Source organism: Athene noctua, chromosome 16 (assembly GCF_965140245.1).
Source record: "Athene noctua chromosome 16, bAthNoc1.hap1.1, whole genome shotgun sequence".
NCBI classification, from domain to species: domain Eukaryota; kingdom Metazoa; phylum Chordata; class Aves; order Strigiformes; family Strigidae; genus Athene; species Athene noctua.
Window position 1 is genome coordinate 9,030,111 of NC_134052.1, and position 20,021 is coordinate 9,050,131.

The following is a 20,021-nucleotide window of genomic DNA, read 5'->3' on the forward strand; positions in this document are numbered from 1 at the left end:
GCACTGCTGCAAATACATTGCCATTTTATACTCTGATTTTCCCCTGCTCCCATTAACGATCGAAGTTTTAACAAGCTGCAAGTGAATTATTTTTAAATAAGACTGATTCAAAAGAGGTGGTTTCTAAAAATATGCTGGGAAACATTCCTTTAAAAAAAAAAAAAAAAAACAAACAACAAAAACACTGAAAAACAACAAATCGCTGGAGCCAGATGGCAGGTGGTGGTAAGATCATCACAATTCAAATCAGCAGATGGCACAGCTACTCCAAATCAACCACAAACAGTCAGAGTCAGACCTATTCCTACTACAGCAGATGGAGAAAGCCACATAGCTCTGCTCCATCTTACAAGCAAAGGCTGCCCTAGTGAGATGGCATCACTACAACTTGACAGCTTTCACTTCCAGAGGAAGAAAAATAATATCCCCATTTTTTCTTAACAGAAATAACCTAAAACATGCTATTTATTATTGCCATAGGAGAAACAAACCCAAGTATTATATTGATCAAGTCAGTCAAAATGAGAGTGGAAACCTGTCAGGGCTAAAAAACAGCTTGAAGGCAGACTGATATGTATTAAAAGTGTGTTTCTAACTGTAGTTGTTTTATGGCCATTCAAAACAGACTCCAGTGCATAAACCATTTGAAATGATGAAAATATTTGCAAATGTTATTCCTATTAACTGAACTCACAAAGATGTCTATCTACAAATAACTTATCCAGAAAGGAGGATTAGATTCAAACAGTAGGTTCATTTGGGCAGACAGGAGGTTGTTGCATGCCTTGATACAGACACCAAGACCACACAGGACTTCTGAACAACACTGGAGTAGAGACCAGGTGGAGTAGAGTGTGAGCTCTGCCCTCCTTTGGGGAAAAATGTCTGCACCCACATGTAGACTACACAGAGCTGAATGTGCAGCAAAGGAAGACCTTTACCATCAGCAGGCACTGGCTGCGGGCATGCTGAGGACAGGAGAGCATCTCCCTCTGATTTCAGTAGGACTATTCACTGTGACACACACCCACACCCCATGTTAGGCTCAGCCATGGCAGTGTGAGATCAACACTGGTTCAAGAGCTGGTACAAATTAAAGCTTCAATACAAGAGGCAAGCAAGTCCCCCTGGGAAAGGCTGCTGCAGGGACAGTAGCCATACAGGACAGAATCACAAGGAAAACAGCTTTCCATTTCTCCATCTATTTTGTTCAAAAGCAGGATGAGCTGAGACTGATTCATTAGGCAGCCTGATGGGTATCTGAAGCTGCCAGACTGACTACATGTGTCTGCACTCGGAGGGGAGGAAGGTAGGTTACCTACTGCATGGCAGTTACTAATCTATAAACATAATTTACTTGATTAAATTGTATTTGGACAACTAGTTTATTATGATCCCTTGGTCACAGCACTGTGACAACACTGTAATACATTTCAAAGAAGAGTCAGAGCAGGATTAGATAGAAACATACAGGAATAAAATTTATTCTTGGATAGAAACATACAGGAATAAAATTTATTCACTGTTTTCTGCTTTTAAAAGAACAAATCAAAATCTTTTCAGTGCTTCAGGAAAAAAAAAATTCTTTAGAAGCTCATGTTCCTTTCCATTATTATTAATTCCATTATTAATTCACAGTACAGCACTGTGAAGTCTCTCCATTCAACAACTTTAATTCCAGAACAGAATTTCGCTCTCCTGCAGCTACCACCCTGTAAACCCTGCATGCATGCTGGACAGGAGAGGAACAAGGCTTTTACTTTGACAAGCCTCTACAAGAGGGCATTGATTAATCTCAGGCCTTGGGAGCTTATTGTATATATAAACCAAAATCTGTCACAGAATTTTTTTTTTTCCTTTTTGAAAGTATATAAGACTAACTCAATGGAAGCACTTACCTGGAAATCTTTCATCTTAGCTTCTGTTACCAGAATCTATTTGACACCATTTCTGTTACAGATTAGGATGTCAATGCAGAGAGCAATTAAGTGCTATTCTGGTCCTAGATGCTAAAGAAGTGCCCAAAGGCCACTCCAGTTCTTTCTCATCTAGGAATGTCCAAGAGGCAATTAGATGTCAGCTCAGCTCCCCAGAGGTGTTAGGACAAGTGGGAAACCTCATTCCAACTGCTAATTTCTCCAACTGACAGAGATTATTATTCCATTACAAAAAGACCTTTAAAAATTGTTAACATATTCCCTTTAAAAAAAAAAAAAGAAATTACACATGCCTCCATCTTACCTGATGCAATCACTGTGCTGGCCCATAGGGTGTTTTCTATGCTTAAACTTTCATTCACTGGAGGGTCACTGTCCTCCTACAACAGGATAGAAACCAAAAAAACTCGTCAGTAGTGTAAAAGGCCAGTGGATGGAAGAGTTACACAGAGATCTCTGGAGAGGGACACGGGGAGTGTTGGTAAAGGGCTTCTTGATAAAACAGGGGATTTTCAAAAACCCGGGTAAATCTCTGCTTGGATTAAGAACATGAGCACTTTGTTTCAGTGGAGCAGAAGGGTTGGGGGGAAAAAAAAAAAAATCTATTAAGATACCTCTGCCTGCTGAAGTCCCCCAGGAATCATAAACGAGAAAGGGATTTTTCAGCAGCTCTCCAGGGACTACAGGAAAACGTTCCCTCACTTGGTTCATGCAGATTAATAGCGTTTCTCCTGCTACTGTAAGATCTCACTGAGAACCTGGTTGGACTGCTCAGTGATGCCTGGAAAGTTGTCTGATACGCACCAGAGAACGGTTACAAGAAAGTGTGGTTCCTCTTAGGCACCAAAAGATTAATTCTACCCAATTATACCTTTGCATGAGAAAGTAAATTAATGTCAGTGCAGGTTTTGTACAAAAACTGTCTCCCCAAGCCACTCAAACTCTTCTTCCATGCCAGCACTACTAAACCAGATTAAACCGTGCCACATAAAAAGGGCAAAACCTACAATTTTGAACTAAAATATCAGCAGACAACTTCTAAAAAGCTGTAACTGTCTTCTATTTATTACAAACCCTCTTGTCCTCTGAAAACTCACCAAGGGTGTTAGATGAATCTCTCAAAGTTTTTGTAATCCCACTGAAGGGAAAAAACCCCAACCTTTTGCTCCAAGTAGGCAATGCATCTTCCCAACAAGTCAAGAGATAAATATTTTTTTTAATAGTGAAATTTCACAGTGGCTCTGAGCTGCTGCCCTCTGAAATAAGGGGGCAGATATAACTGAGTTCACATAGGTTGCATGCAATTGGAGGCAAAAAACCAACTGACTCAGAATTACAACTGCTATTGCTTGATCTAGCGAAGATCCCCTGTCTTTTCACAACTAAAGGATTTTAATCTACAGAGTCCATGGTGGTCCAGGTTTTCTTCTGAACATGCACCATGAATTCATAATTACCAATCTCCATCTGAATGTTCAGATCTAATAGCTTCAGAGTAAAGTCCTTAATCCCAAACAGCCTAATACATTGTCTCCAAGTCAAAGCTTTAATAACTCTATTTTTGTTTCAGATTTATTTCATGGATTTTATGAAGGGAAAAAAAAAGAAGAAAGAAGAGATAATTAATGACAAGACAGACTTCACTATTTCTCCTGAAAAACTCTGGCACTCTGGTAGCATTCAGAAGGTTTGCATAACAAACACTCCACATATGATTTCAAGCATATGTCAGCAAGACTCACCCTTGTGAAGGTCCCCACAAAGTTATGTATATCAATACTGGGTTCTTCTGCATATACATAGGATCGGATTTGCAGTAGGTCCTATAGAACAGATATGTTTTGACAGACAGTTAGACAACCACATTTTAATAATGTTTCTACCAAAACACTTTGAGCAAGAGCTACTTACCACGTTAAGATTATCACTAAACGATGTTACTTACTGGAGCCCAACTGCCTAAGACAAAATACAATTGGTGTACCAGCTTCACTGAAGGGTACATCTTGAACTGCTACCTGAGAGACTCCTGGGAGTTACTGAGATGTTGGTGCACCATAAAAGAAATTTCAGCCTGAATAATCAAGACAGCCTAAGACACTTATTTCTTCACAGCAAAGAAGGTTTGGACAAGTCTTCTACGGTAACCAAGAACACCCTATCACTCAATATTTAGTTCAAGCTGCCAGTGTCACTAGGAAGAGTTCTGTGATGACAAGAATATACACCAATTCTGCAGTGTTTTCATTGCTGACTCCTACACATGCATGAACTCCATGGAGGGAATGCCTTGCTTCAAAGCCTTTGTATAAAATAAGCTTCTTGCACTTTTTACAGATAGAACATAAATAAAGCAGGTATTCTGATTTCCCCTTCTTTTTCTTTTAAAAAACACAACACATAAACTACTTTAGCTAGAGATTCTGGGAAACAGCACATTTGATGGAGATTATATTATTTCAGATCATACAGTACAGCTTCCATGGTGACATTCCTCCTTTCATAAAGGTGAGCAATGAAAACTTAATGGCCTCTGAGGCCATTTCATTAAAATGCATCAATTGTGCCTCTGAACATACTGCAGTACAAGGAATGAAAGGGAGCATTTGAAAAGTACCACCAACCAAGGGTACCTGTCCTGCAGTAAGTTACTGCAGTGGTTTCTGGAGAGGAAAAAGAAAATAGGAGCATCCTACCATTAGCCACCTCCTGCTGCAAGGTCATCTCTAGCTGCCAACCCCAGTGCCTGTCTACACAGCTCTGGGTGACAGCCGTGCAGCACAGACACCTAGCTTCAACTTTCCTGAAATCACGCCTGGGGCTTAGGAAGAGCTGGTTTACCCTTATATTCTTTACTGCCAAAGCTAATCTGTAGCACGTACTGAGCCCTGTGCAGAACAATGCTGCATTAACCTGCTTCTCAAAACAGCCCATTAACTGAGGCACCTGAACATTTTTTAGGTAAAACAGATACCTGTGTTTACCAAGTACAGTATTTTGTATGAAGGCAGCTTACAGAAGCAGTTGGCAGCCTCTGAGTACAGGTAACAGGTAGCCGCAATTTCCAGTCTGTCTCACCATCCAGCTGGTCAGTGCGAAGGAAGCAAGACCCTGTGGATTTTCAACACCAGTCAGTGCTCTTTCCAGATCTATCTTAGGTACATCTATAACCCATGAAATGGCTTCATATCTAGGACACCCTTCTTTGGAGACAGTAACTGATTTCAAGTAGCATTTGTTAATAACATAATTCTTATATTCTTGCATCACACATTCATTTCCTCCCACTAGTCCAGAATACAGTTCGACTCTGCACTGTATCTTTAAGACATTTGAAATGCTCTCATTAGTTTTTGTTTTCTAATCCTTCTGATCAAACATTTCCTTATCCCACACTTAACAAAACAAACCTGAACAGCAAGTAAAATAATTTACATCTAAAACTCAAACTGTTACGCAACCAGATCCATTTACCTTGGATTCAACTACTTACATTCTTTGACTAGCAAACAAAAAGAGTATAACATCCCAAGAAGCGGTGGGCCATAAGAGCATTTTAATTTTCTGTCTCTCTAAAATTTTACTATTATCTATTTCTTTCACGTTTCCAAAAGATAATTTTCTCTAAACAACCAGTGAAAGGTTAATGGCTATTTTGACAATTGGTTCCAGATGTTTACCATTCTTCTCCGACGTCCTCAGGAAGATCATGTCAGCAGGGACCCGCTGGTTCTGTTAGGAGAAGAAAGGCTATTATTGTGCATACAGCCCTGCACGCGTGTGCAGCCGCCTTCCACAGCCCCACCATAACAAGCAAAGGGGATATGGAGGAGAAAGAGGATTTCTTTGTCAGACCGAAGATTGGTATTCTTTTTGCTTTGAATCCTGAACTCACTTCCCTGTAGAATTCCAAGTGCAGAATAATAACTGGTGCCAGCTCCCACTGACCAAACCCACCAATGGGTAGGTTTACAAAAGGGCTAGTGAGTAATTCTAGAAGTATGAAGAAATTTTAAACTAATGCTGATTTCCTTTCACGAAGTCCCGTGCTAGAAGAAAGCATGTATCTGGAATCTACAGCTACCATTTTTCTCTTTTCTGTACTGAATATTTTCATACTAATGGTTTTAGAAGTTACAGCTACTTGCACAAAGAGTATGTGTGGAAAAAAAAAAAAAAATCAGTGGATTAAAAACACACACATGATTGTATAAAGGGGAAAATATACCTGTACATACCAGTGCCTACAAATGGATCACTGTGTCTCCCAATACTTTTGTTGTTTACACCCAAAGCAACATTTGGATGTTGCATTAGTATCAGGTATTTAACCTGTCCAACAGTCAGAGACAGGACCAGGGAGGCTTTTTATCTTGCTATAGTACAAGTGGAAAAATTAGGTTAGAGGTGCATATCTACAGATTTGCTCTCATTCGTAAAGATGATGCTGCTGTTCTGGTGGGGTGAGGGAACCCTGAAAAGTGGTGAAATATTGTAACTAGTGTTCAACACTTGACATTCTAAGCCCACTGTAAAACAAATACGACTTAAAATATCTCCTTTTCTATGGTCTTGCCAAAAAAAAAAAAAAGTACATTACACATAAAGGCTAACCTTTTCAACAATGATGAGGTCGCCTACTTGTATATTGGAGCTCTTCACCTTCACAGTCCCTGCAAAGTAAAGATACCAGTGCATTAGAGCAGCAGCAGGACAGTTTGTGGGCACTGTGCAATGTTCCTTACCTCCCTTCCTTCCACTTCACTACTCTGGAGAAAATGGGTGATGTTTCCATCACAAGAATTAGGCAACACTGGCCAATCCTTAACCTCTCATCTAACCGCTCCAGATCTCAGCCCTGGATGCAGAAACTCCCTGCTCCCTCTTTAGTGGCAACTCTGAAACAAGCCCTTAAACTGTTTTTTGTAATGCTTAACCCAGGAATTCAACATTACTTTTGGCATCAGGCAAGAACAGGAAAATTACAACAGGGAACCATCAACTCCTGACTCCTTCTCTTTTCGTGGTTGAAAATTTAAAGTTCAACTCTCGAGTCAAGACCTGGAAGCTCTAAGTACACTGGACCCATCTTAAAAACCAGGCTCATTTTCTTCTGTGCCACAGCTCTTGTATCTAGGTCAGCTCTACCATATCTCCTTTGCCTCTTGATGCACACACCCTGAACAAGCCCTGCAGAGCATGGGTCCTACAGAAAACACATAAATATTTATTTATTTGCAGCTGTCAAACATTTCCCAGTTGCTTTAAAACAGGGGATTAATTTAACAATTGGCTAGTAATTTCAAATCATTAGCCAGCTCTAGATTTGGCTTCTCGGACTAGCTAGTGATTTATAATCAGTTAATTTGAACCCTGGCTCTATGTGTCTGTCTGTTATATTTCAACAAAAGCCTCTTTAATCTGCTGTGATTTGAGTGGAAGTGGGGGAGGCACGTGGAGCTCACCCTGGCACGGACAACACTCCTACTGTACCTCGAAATTCATGGGCTAACTGGCCAGATAGCAGCTCAGGGGGAAAGGAGAAGGAGGAAGGGAGGGGGAATAGAAATTAGCACAAAGCACAAAGGTCACTAGGATTTTACTACTGGCAGTCCCTTCATTAGCATCCTTCTCAGGATATGCTTCAGTGTTTCTGCTCCAAATTAACAATGAAAGCCATTCTGGGCTCCCGGCAGCCTGCTGCTTTGGTGACACACTGTGTGCTTAACAACATGCTTCATCACTGCTGCTAATAAATGCAGACTTCCTTACATGCTGTAATTATTCCTACAAATTATAAGCAGTCATGGCCCATTTCACAAATATCTCATAGGTCTTTCGTGGATTCTGGGTTTTGACTTGTGAGATTTTTAGTTTAAAAAAGGGTAAACAAAATGAATGCTGGGCTAAAGACATCTCTGCCGGGGCAGGAAGCATACCGGGGATTAAGAGTCCATTACGCAGAGGCTTGAAAAGAAAAGCCGCACTCCAAGAGGATCCAAAAAAGCATCCCTGGCAGTCCTCTGTATGGGCTATACAAAGTTAGGTACTATGACACTAAAAGGGTCTGACAGATAACATCTCTTCCTCCCCTTTTAATACGGTTATTCACAAAACAACAAAAAGTGCTTTTGAATATTCTCCTGTGCAAAGGAGGAGAAAAAAAACCTGTGTGCTCTCCCCACACAGGCACAGCAATTCCTAAACCACTTTGCAAAAAAGCTCTTGGAAGGAGAGGTGGATTTGTTTAACCATATTTTATGTGTTTCTCTTAAAGGATTTATTTGGTGACTGTCAGTATACAAAGCACTACCTTCAGGGTTCAAAAATTCACTTATTTTTGTAGTGCTTTCCTTAATGATGTAAATTCATGCTGGAAAAGAAAAATTAACGCCTGGTCAAAGCTACAACATGATGATTTCCTATCACTATGCACATAAAAGGCTTTTTGGATCATTATTCTGAAAACAGTATCAACTGCTTTAAAATTTTTCCAAGCTGAGAAAAATCAACGCAGCTGGAGCATATTTGTCTTGTTCAATAACCCTCCCAACCTCAGCTGTTTTCAGGTAAAAGAAAGAGGACCTTTCTAACCAATACACATTTTTATAACTCCTGTATAAATGAGATGCCCTTTTTAGATAGCAAAGCTAATGCTGCTTTTCCAACCATACTCCTGGCCTCTCATGGATGACATCTCTGCAGTATGTACCACATGTCCTGCTAAGAAGGCGCAGGACCAGATGTTTCCTTTGACTCAGGACTCCCATAAAGCAACTTACTTGAATTAGTTTTATTTTGATCTTGGGAATTCTGTAATTCCTTTTTCTTTCTGTGGGGAAACTACCTCCTAAACATTAGATGTTTTCTCATGCATGTTTAACAAACTAGCTAATAACACAACTGCTTCATTTCCCAGTACTTCCCTGCTTTTAAAGTATTTTTGTAATAATAAATTACTGCTTTTACAAATGCATCTAGACGTGCTTCCTCTAAATACACATCGGTTTATTTAGCACCTACAATACTTGCATATTTTCTGAAGTTAGAATACAAATCAGTGATCAACACAATTTTAAAAAGCAAGTAGTCATGATCTCTTATTAAAAAAAAAAAATCTGCTCTTAAAAGTTGATTGGTATTTGTTTATTCTTTGCTGTATCCTGATTTATTTTTTAAATACAAAAAAAGTAAACATAATAAAATGCAATCAGTTCTAACTTAAGCTATGGTCTTTGAAATTATCACCAAATCTGCAGAGTGATGGATGTACCAAAAAGCAGATTATTCTAAGTATTAAATATATTGGCCAGAAGAGATGCCATTTTTCTACAACTTAAGATTTCACCATAGATCTGCAGAACTTCACTAAGGTACAGATCAAAACACTTAATTTGCCATTAAAGATGAAGCCAGAAGTTTATTAAAACAAGCTAAATACATCTGAAAAAAAAGAGGGTTGTTTGGATGTGCTGCACCAAACTTTTAGCTTTTGCAGCCTTATGCTGTATAAACTGTGGAACAGGACTCAGAGGGTTTGGGAAAATATTGTTTTTATATGGCTGGTAAATGCCAATGATCTGTATCTTAAGTAGCACCCCTCAGTAGGAGGTCTCTTCCCATTTCTTTCTGTGGAGTTTCTCTCTATTATGCAGTGTTACTCAGGGAGGGGGGCTGCAAGAGAAGAAAAACAAACCAAGAATTTGCAAGCACAGTTCTAGCTTTCTATCAAGCAGAAAGTCAGCACACAGACCTCTGAACACAAGGAGGCTTGTGGGTTTATGAATAGGGGATTGAAATTTGATTATTTTTTATTACAATCCAAACAACTGTCCTTTAAATTGAGAGCTTTCTATTAAAAAAAAATGCTTTCCAGAAGTCTGCTGGTTTCATCATTTGGGAACATAAATGGATCATACCGGTAGAAAGAGAAAAGAGGTTCAGGGTGGAGTTTTTTCCACGTTATGTAAAATAAAGGAACACAGAAAATACACTACTGTCTACTCTGCCTCACACCGCCCTCCAGAAAGATTAGCCCCTGGCAGCAACTATATGCAAAATAAAATGTGATCCAAAGAGGATTCTTTCTTTTTCTCTAAAAAAGCAAGCAGCTTAATGAATCTTAAAAAGCTTAACAAGAAGAGTGCCTGAAAAAAGTTTAATTTACAGGAGCAAAGCTGCAAATCTAAAATACCACCCCTGCACCCCCAGGGGTGGGGGACCAGGCTGGGGGGGGTGCTGGAGCTGGAGAGCTCCTGGCTGACCACGCTGCCGCCGCGGCTCTGCGCAGGATGTGAGGAACTGCACACAAAGAGGACAAGAGGATCCCAATTTGGGAAAGCACTTAAATCTGTGCTTACGTCTATCCCTATAAGCATGTGGTTAAGTCTCCCTGACTTCATTCAGACCTAAGTATGTATATATCTACATTTGTGGGCTTGCACCGGGAGGCCAAGGTTGGAGATAGGAAAAACTACACTCCAGCCACCTTAACTGCAGCTTAGTGCAAATACTGAGGAGAAATAAAAATAACTTGGAGAAAGCTACAGTGCTCCATTAGATCCATTATAGCCAATCTTCAAGACAGCAGTGCTCAGTGTCAAGCCTCACCTAATCCCCTTCCTGCAAAGCACTGACTTTAGAGGTGAAACTATTGTGAAGTTTCAAAAAAATTACATAGCAACATTTCAGAAGGCTTTTGTGCATCAGTACCCTTCTGCACTGCCTCTTTTCAGTACAAGGCTGCGCCAATATCCTGAAGCATGAACCATGCCATTCAACATCAACAACAAAAACCCAAACCAAAAAGCCACCAACAGCCTGTAAACAGTCCAAAGCAAGTCCTATCTGGAGTTTTGTAGCTACACTGAAAATTAATGGTTAAGATCAGCTCTTCTCAATTTCTTTTGAAGCTTCTAATTCTGACCTGATGAAGGGCTTCTTAGAAAAAGTAAGCAAACTGTCAAACAGTAGTAACAGATATAATAAAACAAACCCAACACTCTTCCATCCCCCAGCCATGGTGGCCTCACAAGGTACTTCCCTGCTTCTAGGTGATTCTCAGAGGTGTTAAGGTTTTAATCAGTGAAAAAGCAGATGTTCAGGTCTCCTGAAAACCTCGAGTACTGAGATTCAGCGAGCACAGAAAATTACTTTTCTCCCCAAACCATGAGACAATCATAATTTCTGTGTTTTTCCTACTCAAAACTATACTGCCAAAGACTCTTGTTCCTGTTTCTGCATCAAATTCGTGTCAAATAAAGTGGCTTAAGATTTTCAGCTAGTGCCCAGCTGCCAATCCTCCTTGGTTTCTTTCACAAAATTAGAAAAGTTAAAGGACTGGGGGGAGGGAAATCATTCATGGGAAACGTAATAGCAATATGAAAAGAACTAAAGGAGAGGTCAGGCCCCTTATAGATCACTGAATAGAATCCAGAAGGCAACTCTTTTATATCTTTAAATAGATGTAGTACACCCCTCTTGGATGAGGCTTTTGTTGGTTGCCAAGCATTTTAAGTGTTGTAGTAAGAACACGTTATTAAAAGAGGATTTAATATTCAGAAACTCAAACTCCCTAGTTCGAAGTTGCCTCATAATTCCTAGCATGTGAAATATATACAGCCTTAAGCAATTACATTTAAGAAGCAGCCTTATTCTTAAAAGTGCAAGTGTTGAAAGCAGGATATTTTTACTACACCTAGTTCACTGCATCTTAATTCAGGGGTATAAACTTTTCTAACAAAGAAACTGGAAAAGAAAAAAAAAAAAAAAGAAGTTGTTTAAATTCAGTTCATTTGCTCTTTAAAAACAAAACCCTGTCCTCACCATCATTGTCATGGTATTAGGAGTAACTCCATAGTGAGGTTGCATTCGATTTTTCAAATGAGAATTTAAATGTCTTTGTTAAGTAAGGCACAGCTGTAAACAATGGCCAGAGCCGGATCAGACACAGCTGAGCTGCAGCCTGGGCTCACTGACAAACGAGGTCTCCAAACTCCTCACAGTTGGAGGAAGGGGCTAAAGATTATGTATACAAAAAAACCCACAAAAAAACCCACCAAACAAGAGCAGATATTTCCAGTATGAGGAACTATATCAGCCACTGCTAAGAGACACACACAAAAGATATGACAACGTATCACACAGTCTCTTTTATCAAAGGACTTGCACGATGTAAGTCCCTGTCTGATAAAACCCAGAAAAAACTATGAAACTCAACCAGTATTGTATGTTCCAAAATTGATGGAACATGTCAATACACCAAGCAAGTCACCTTAAATTTAACACATGCACTCACAAGCTTCTTCACTTCACAGAGTACTTGTACTTAATGATGATCTGCGGTACCTGTGCTGAAAGGGTCCCCAGCCCTAGGCACTAGAACACAGCCTGCCTTCACTCCCGTTCCCTCGATCTGCCTCTGCATAACCATCTTCTGACAATTTCACAGAAGCTGTGTGATTTAGTTCTTCTAGTAAAGTGCTTTTGCAAGTTATCTATGTGGATCCTTCTCCCTTTACTAAGCATGCTGTTTCCATTAAAGAATATGAATTGGCAGCTTATAGGAATTCTTACATCTGCCTCTTACCGACAGGGTGAGCAAGCAAAAAACACATGCAGGGGGCAGATGCACTATTACCAAAACTGGAAGAAAAACAAACAAAAACCCCCCAAACAACATATTGCATCTACTATACTTCCATTCTTGTTTTCTTCCTACTATGCTCTTCACTGTATTTGCCTCTCCCTCCCTCCATCCATGTAACCTTATGGAGCGCTTCTCTCACACCACAGCTTTGCAGGAAGAAAAACACATTTCCCCTCTGGAAACATCCACCTCCACAACCTAGAGCAGTTCAGATCCAGTTTCATTTTCTTTGGTGACTCTAATAGATGAAGAAGGGATAATAACTGGGAAACAAGCTTTGGCCTACAGTGGAGTTAAGAGCATATATGATGCGATATTTAAAAATACCACAACAGCGGCTTGGAAGTTCACTCCCGCCTTGTGCTGGCTGCAGTGAACTCCCAGCCCACCAGGCAATCTCCTGCACACGTAAACACACCAGCTGCCCACTCCCCGTGCCTTGAGTTGCCAAGATGATGCTCTGAAGTTACCTGAGGCAATTAACACACCCCCTCCTCGCATTAGCTGGGCATCTCCCTAGGAAACCCTCAGCAAAGCCCAGCATCCACCACAGCCCAGCGAAGAGCCATCCACAAGAAGCCACCCAGACCCCTGAGGCCTCCGCAGCGGCAGCAAGGCCACAAAGCCACGTGCCTGCGAGCCCATAACCCCCTCCCCATTCCTTGAACTCTGCTTCTCCGACTGTCAGCAGCGTTTGATTGAGTTGCAACCCCCGGCGCTGCCGCAGCCGCGCCAGGATGCAGCGGGCACGCTGGAGCCACCGAGCCGACCTCTCGCTGTGAGCTTGCTGTAGATCTGCGAGTTCACTTCCTTGTCGCGCATGTAACATCTGATCTCCTCCGTGGCCTCTCGGATGACGGTAACAGCAAGCACAAATCCCTAAAAAGAGCATGGAGGGGGGAAAACAGCCTGGATGAAAAGGTCAGGAAAAATCACATCTGCCTCTAATAAGAGCAATATTTATCAGTACCAATGCCAACAATCTGCATTTCCTTATTCCATCTTCTCTCACTAAATCATTACAGTGATATCATGTGCTGCTGTGCAGAACTCCCAACAGTCTTGTTGCTTAAAAAAAACCATGGTTATTTCTCAGCTTTACTGTGATGCTCTTCCTGTACCTCCCCAAGCAATTCTTTCTAAAGTTTATCTGAAGAGTGTAAATAACATATTTCATCTCACTTCACAGGTGAGTAATCAAGACTGAGCGGGATTACACAAAAGTCCAATGTAAGACAGGATACCTCGCATCTCAGCACTCCCTCCACCACAGAGCCATCAAGGTTAGCTCACCTCATCAGGGAGATTTCTTTATATAGAAATTTATGTAGAAATTTATATAACTCCTTTTTTATATAGACAGATATATAGATATATAATGCATGTGTATTCATGTGTATGTATACACACACTCAACCTACACAAATAAGCACTCTAAATAGCGTGAACTACTCATAGTGTAATTACTCGTTTGTCTGATTAGGGCTTTGTCCTACTTTTCTGTGAACATGAGCCATCATTTAATTTCTTCTTGTCATGAGGAAAATACCCACATCACATCCTTCACTATATATATAAAAAAAGCTAAATTAATGCAAAACAATTCTTTATGGGACTAGGACCACAAAGTTATATTTTTATTAGGCACTACTCAGCTCAGACTCACTAAACAGTTAAAACACTCCTCATCCATTACAGAAGAAAAATGTACTTTTTACAACCTGTATTCTTGAAAATTGCAACCATGTACCGATTATCTCTATCAATGAAAAACTTTTTTATTTTAAGAAGGAGGAAGGATAATGTTAGAAGCTGAGGGTTACATGAAAAACATGAAAATATCTGTAAATACCCACCTACCCCAACAGGAGACTTTGCCAGAGGGTTGCAATTTCCAGCTTTAGGAATTTTTAGAAAGAACAGCTATGCACACACATCCAGAAAGCGTGTGTACAAGCTGTTAATCTGGGCACAAAGAACTTGTAAACCTGAAGTCCACAACCACCTCTGTAAAGTCTTGCTGTGGAGCATTGCTAACACTACCCAACACAGCAACAATTCAAACTGTCACTTTTTTTTTTTTAAGCAAAGAAAAATGATGAAGAATGACCTAACAGCTACTAAGACTGAAGGAAAGTAGCTTTTTTAATTATTAAAATACTGAGGTAAACTTCACTTGCCAGCTCTCAGAATCCCTATAATAAAATTAAATAGTCCCTAGTTCTATTACATACGTCTAAATGCGTGATCTTGATTCATTAATATGTCTTGAAATGCAATGTAGTATGTTTGTGCAGTATTTAAAAATGAAGACACATGAAGAGACCCAAGGATGGGCAATTACTTTTTAAAAAAAATGCCTGTATTCAATCCCATATTTATAAACATAGAAGTAAAAAGCCACTAATAAAGTATTTTCAGAGAAGTGTTTCACCCTGCAGCATTCAGGACCACAACAGTCTGGTTTGCACCACCATGGAAGATCTCTTTCCCATAACCAACAAATCAAGAAAAGAATGAACATTTCTATTTACAAGTGTCATTTGTGCATTTAGCTAGAAATTCCTATCTGCTTTCCAAAGTAAAAAGCATGTTGCTTCCAACTTCTGTTTCAGCTGTTTGAAGAGTCCTCCAATAATCACCCCAAAATATTCCCACATGTGCCGACTCACTGTGTCATCTCGTATGTCATTCCATCCCCAACAGTCATATTAGCAGTCAGTAATGAACAAAGACCTTTCTTATCCTGCTTTCTGGCAGCTAATATGACAAATTCTAATTGCTCACCTGGCACAGTCAAGTCACTACTGCCTATACCAAACCCCAAAAGAGAGATCCTCTGTGTGCATGTATACTTTATTTATAGACAGGATCTTGTGAAACTAGTGTTAGATTCACACAGCAAAGGAGAGAAGAGAGAGAATTCAGTGCTTGAGAGAGAATCTGGTGAGATCCAGGCTTTAATACAAACAGAATTTTAGCAGTAATGCCCCAATAGCTGCCCCCTTAACTTCTGTCTTTTACCAGGGATTTCACTGTATTGATAGTCTAAAAGGCAGAAAAAACTACCTTTGCTTCTTCTCAGCTCCCTCAATAGAACCACAAATTTTTACCACCACCATTTATCAAATCAGTGCACAAGTGGTTCTTAGAAAAAGCCCTGTGCTTTTCTAACCCATTTTCAGTTGCTTTTGTGTCATTTCTTTAAAGTAAAAAAAAAAAAGCCTATCCTTTCGAGATTTTAAAAACTCAGTTAGATGAATCAAACCAACCTAAGTTTAAAGATAGGCCTGCTTTGAGCAGTTGGACCAGATGTCTCTCTGAACCAACATCATTCTACCATACCATTCATGAGCTGAAGTGCACCAGAGAAGTTATTCACACAGAAAGAGAAATAATAGTTTTATTGAGATAAAGAAAAAAATATACAGGTACCTATATTTAAGCACTGAAGTGGTTGCAACTGGCTCATTCAGTGCATTTTAGAGATTTAAGACCACCATTCTATTCCTCTTTCTGTACTTTTGACAGCACTGGAGTTTCTGCTTCAAAACTGATTATTATCGATTTCCTTTGATCACAGGTGAAACACATGGCTATCAAAAGAAAAGAGCAAGTAATTTACAGGAAGGAAAGACTATCTGCACCTTGAACAAGTGTGAATGAGTGTGTGTGAATACGTCTCTATATATTTATTTTCTATGTGGGAGGTTTGTGGTGGGGTGTTTCTCAGTTTTTTCATTTGTTTTTTACAATGTGGTTGAACTATGAAGCAGCCTGTTGACCTATCCCAAGGCCACAGGTCAAACTGTTTGGCAGGGGAGCATAATTTGCCATCATTGCGCATATGGCCACTCATTAAGGTCACTTGTGAAAGGTGCCCTTCAGTCCTGCACTCCAGTTGCCAGGCTGGTCTGAGTCCCGCAGGCGCTGGCCCTTGTGTGATCACCCTGGGAGGGTGCAACACCCCACGCAGACCCTCCGTGAGCACACCCTGTGTTCAGATGCAGCTGTGAACAGCACACACGTTGCTCCAGGCTCCAGTTGTTTTCTCATGTTATTCATGCAGCCCTGCTGCCCCTGCAGTCACGGCAGCCAGTGGTGAGAGTTCTGTGCCTGTTAACACCCCACAGATGAACAACTTGGGGCAGAGTCCTCTCACATCCTTGTCAAACCTCTACAAAACAAAGCTTAAGGCCAGAACACACATCTACACTACATGTATGGAGCTGGCCTGAAGAAGTAAGCTAACAAAATGATTTAAGGTGCAAAAAGGCAGCAAAAGAAATTTCATCAAAATTAAACTTTCTTGAATAAACCAACCTTAAATTACCTACCAGAGGAACCCAATATGTGTAAAGTGCGCCAAGCCTCATTTCAACGACAAACTGAGAGCAGGCCAAAAGCAAAAAATAAAGGTTGAAGAAGTATTTGAACTGGTTAAATAACACCTAAAAAAGAAAAAAGGAGGGAGGAGATTAATGGAGTTCAGAAGTTATGTATATTGAACTAACCACTAACTCAGGGCAGTCTTAAAGTGGTCCTGGACACTCAGGACAGGTCCGTGCCTGGTTTGCTGCTGCTCTGGGGCAACTTTTGCAGAAGGCCCACCAAACACAACCTCAACTTTAATTATTTCCCCTGGCTCCAGGTTCTGCACCTGTCTACTGTAAAAGCACTGAAACTGGAAAAAGCATTAAGGTGGGATGATGAAAAGCAATTTTCTTCACACCTACCCCAGGGAGAAATGTAAAAAAGTTGTATTTCTGATTGTTGATGACATTGCGAGGATACCGCTGGTCTCTCTTCTCTGGGTGGCCAAGCCAAACAGTACGAGGCCTTGGGTCTCTCCTGCCACAGCATCTTAAGCACTCACAACACCTATGGAAGAAACATTTAATTTTAAATTAATGAGTTAACTTTTAACACGTTTCTCTGAGTCACACACACACCTCAGACGTTGTCCACCAGCCAGGCGGAACAGCTGAGCATCACTTCTTGATCAGTCACTCACCACCTCTCATCTGTCAATTATCTACTGTATTATAAGCATCTTAAAACCCAGAGCCTGACTTTCTACCAAATACAGTCACCCTGCCTGCTAGGGCCATTGCCAACCTGGCTCACAGTCCGCTGAGGTATGAGCAAACATCTCGTACGGTGTTGGAGCTGTTACTAAAACACCAGGCAACCATGTGTTTGAAGCTGGGCAGGCCTGTGGTAGTGCTAGAAATGTGCCCGCAGCAATGAGGGCTGGGGTGGGTCCTTGCTTTGCTTTCGAGAAGACGATGCATGGAGAAGTGCAGACCAAGCTCATCACTGACTGAGTCAGTGCCAGCTGCTGGGAGAGCTTCCACCTCCTGTGAATGAAAGGGTTTCAGGAAGCAAGGAGGTATGGGGTACAGGTGGAAAGGTCCCCTTGCGGCGATCCAGGATTGCAGCTTTTATGCAAGAAAGCTCCCATGAAAAAAAAAAACACAACCAGGTGCTTGTCTTTCCTTGTTGGTGTATGGGAACTCCCCCAAACAAAAAAGGGTTTTCCCATTCACAAACTGAACTTAAACAGGAATGCATATATGTAAAGTGATCTCATATGTCCTAAAGAAGAGATGAAGACAGAGACTCTCTCCTCCTTCACATAGATTTATACTTTTTAACAGAAAGGTTTAATAATTACAATTTGAATTTTTGCACTTTAAAACAGTCTTGCCAAGGAATAATAATCTATAATCCTCTAAAAATTAAACCTTAAGAGGAATCTGAAAATAGATACTAAATAATTAGTGATTTTATTTTTACAGAGTATTACAGCCATTCGCTCTGTTTATGTTAATGGCAAATCATATATTATCTATTAATGAATAATACATTCTCATCGACTGAGGACACGCACCACAGATCCAGACACACAGCCTGAGTTTGTTAGTTTAGCTATAATAATTCATATTTCCAGCTCTTGAGGTGACCATCCCACTGCAGCACCACTGTGGAGGCTGCATGTTCGGGCAGCCCAGACCAACCCTTGGACCCAGTGCCACAAACCCAAGGTGTCAGAGAAAGGGCTGCCAAAATTTAAGTTCATCCTATTTTGAATTAGACTAGTCCAATATAACCTCTGCTCTGATTTTTTTTCCTGCATTTTTGTCTACTTTGTCAGCAGTATCTCTGTTCTTGTTCTACTAAATACTGCTACGATCCATTATCCAGCTCGACAATTACTTTTTATATGTTGTAATGCCGGTTTTCCAAAAATTGTTCAAAATAAATATAACATGAACATGATAGCATGCTGACTTTTTACTTTTTCAACTCAGGTTTACATTAAAGCCATTTGTTTAACATTATTTCAGGTTTTTGCTAAAAGTTACATGAGAATTCAGGAAAGCCATGCCAACTTCACTAAAACTGATATGGTTACTCAAGGATCCTCTCTTCTCTCTGGGGGAGCTATTTAATATCCAGGCTATGAGATGAGAGCTAAGCTAGTGTCCTGAGCGCCTGTTTAAACCACCAGTACACAACACCTCATCAAAGGTTCCTCCACCAGCCCCAGTCTGGCCATGCCCTGACCTCTTGCCACTGCTGTTGGGCTCACCAGTCAAAAATAAATCCCAGGGATGGCATGCGGTGCCTACATTTGAAATTACCCAAATTAAAATCTCCTTTAGCACACAGTTGGATGTCATACAAAACAAAACTATATGCCTCATTTTGGAAACCACTGCACAGCCTACAAACTTCAGGCTAGATGTTGCTCTTCTCAACCGAAAGACCCCAGGATGAGGCAACAGGAAACGCTTACTCTAGAGAACGTGGAGGATCAACATGCAATTCATTAAGCATGTAAGAGCAGACTTTTCTTCCACAGGCCAGAGCCCACCTGCCACAGCCCCCCGGCTACCAGCTCGAGGCGCCTCACAAGGCTTTCAACCTGGCTGCTGAGGTCTGCAAAAACTCAGCTCTCACACAGATTTTAGTGAATAAAACCATGTACTGCTCAATGTAATGAATCCTTACTTGAGGCAATGAATCAGAGCATCAGTTACTTTGTGGGAGATGCAAGGACTTATCAGCCATCATTCTTGTACCTTGAAAAAGCCTCTCTGTTCAAAATTGCAGCATTGTACCTTCTCAAACCCCAAAAGGGTTATTTTTCTGTTGTCACTGCTTCTTATTGAAAGCCAATCTCTTCCCAATCCCCCTTGTTCCTTTAAAAACAGACCTATTGAATTTCGTTGACATTTGGGAAAGCCAGTAACAGCCGGATTGATAACCAAAAGCTTCAGAGCTCTTACAAACATCTTTCAAGAAACGACTGCTAAGATCTGTTCTTGAACTGGCATTTTGCTACAGAAGTCCAGTTAAATACATACCTGACCGAAAGTAGTAACTATTTAAGGAAGTCACTCTCTTGCCAGGAGATACAGGCAGCATGA

The 20,021-nt window shown here is 40.6% G+C and overlaps 1 protein-coding gene across 1 annotated transcript in view; it reads right to left on the bottom strand.

Annotated features, from left to right (window-relative positions):
• The window catches only part of ATP9A (ATPase phospholipid transporting 9A (putative)), a 64,668-nt gene that overhangs the window by 36,231 nt on the left and 8,416 nt on the right, over positions 1-20,021 (bottom strand). Inside the window, exons 2-9 of the mRNA XM_074919958.1 lie at positions 17,322-17,466; positions 16,923-17,036; positions 13,356-13,464; positions 6,552-6,610; positions 5,618-5,669; positions 4,954-5,048; positions 3,680-3,760; positions 2,242-2,317 (exon numbers count right to left, since the gene is read on the bottom strand). Of these exons, the coding sequence (XP_074776059.1) occupies positions 2,242-2,317; positions 3,680-3,760; positions 4,954-5,048; positions 5,618-5,669; positions 6,552-6,610; positions 13,356-13,464; positions 16,923-17,036; positions 17,322-17,466 (731 nt within the window). The remainder of the gene's footprint in view (positions 1-2,241; positions 2,318-3,679; positions 3,761-4,953; positions 5,049-5,617; positions 5,670-6,551; positions 6,611-13,355; positions 13,465-16,922; positions 17,037-17,321; positions 17,467-20,021) is intronic.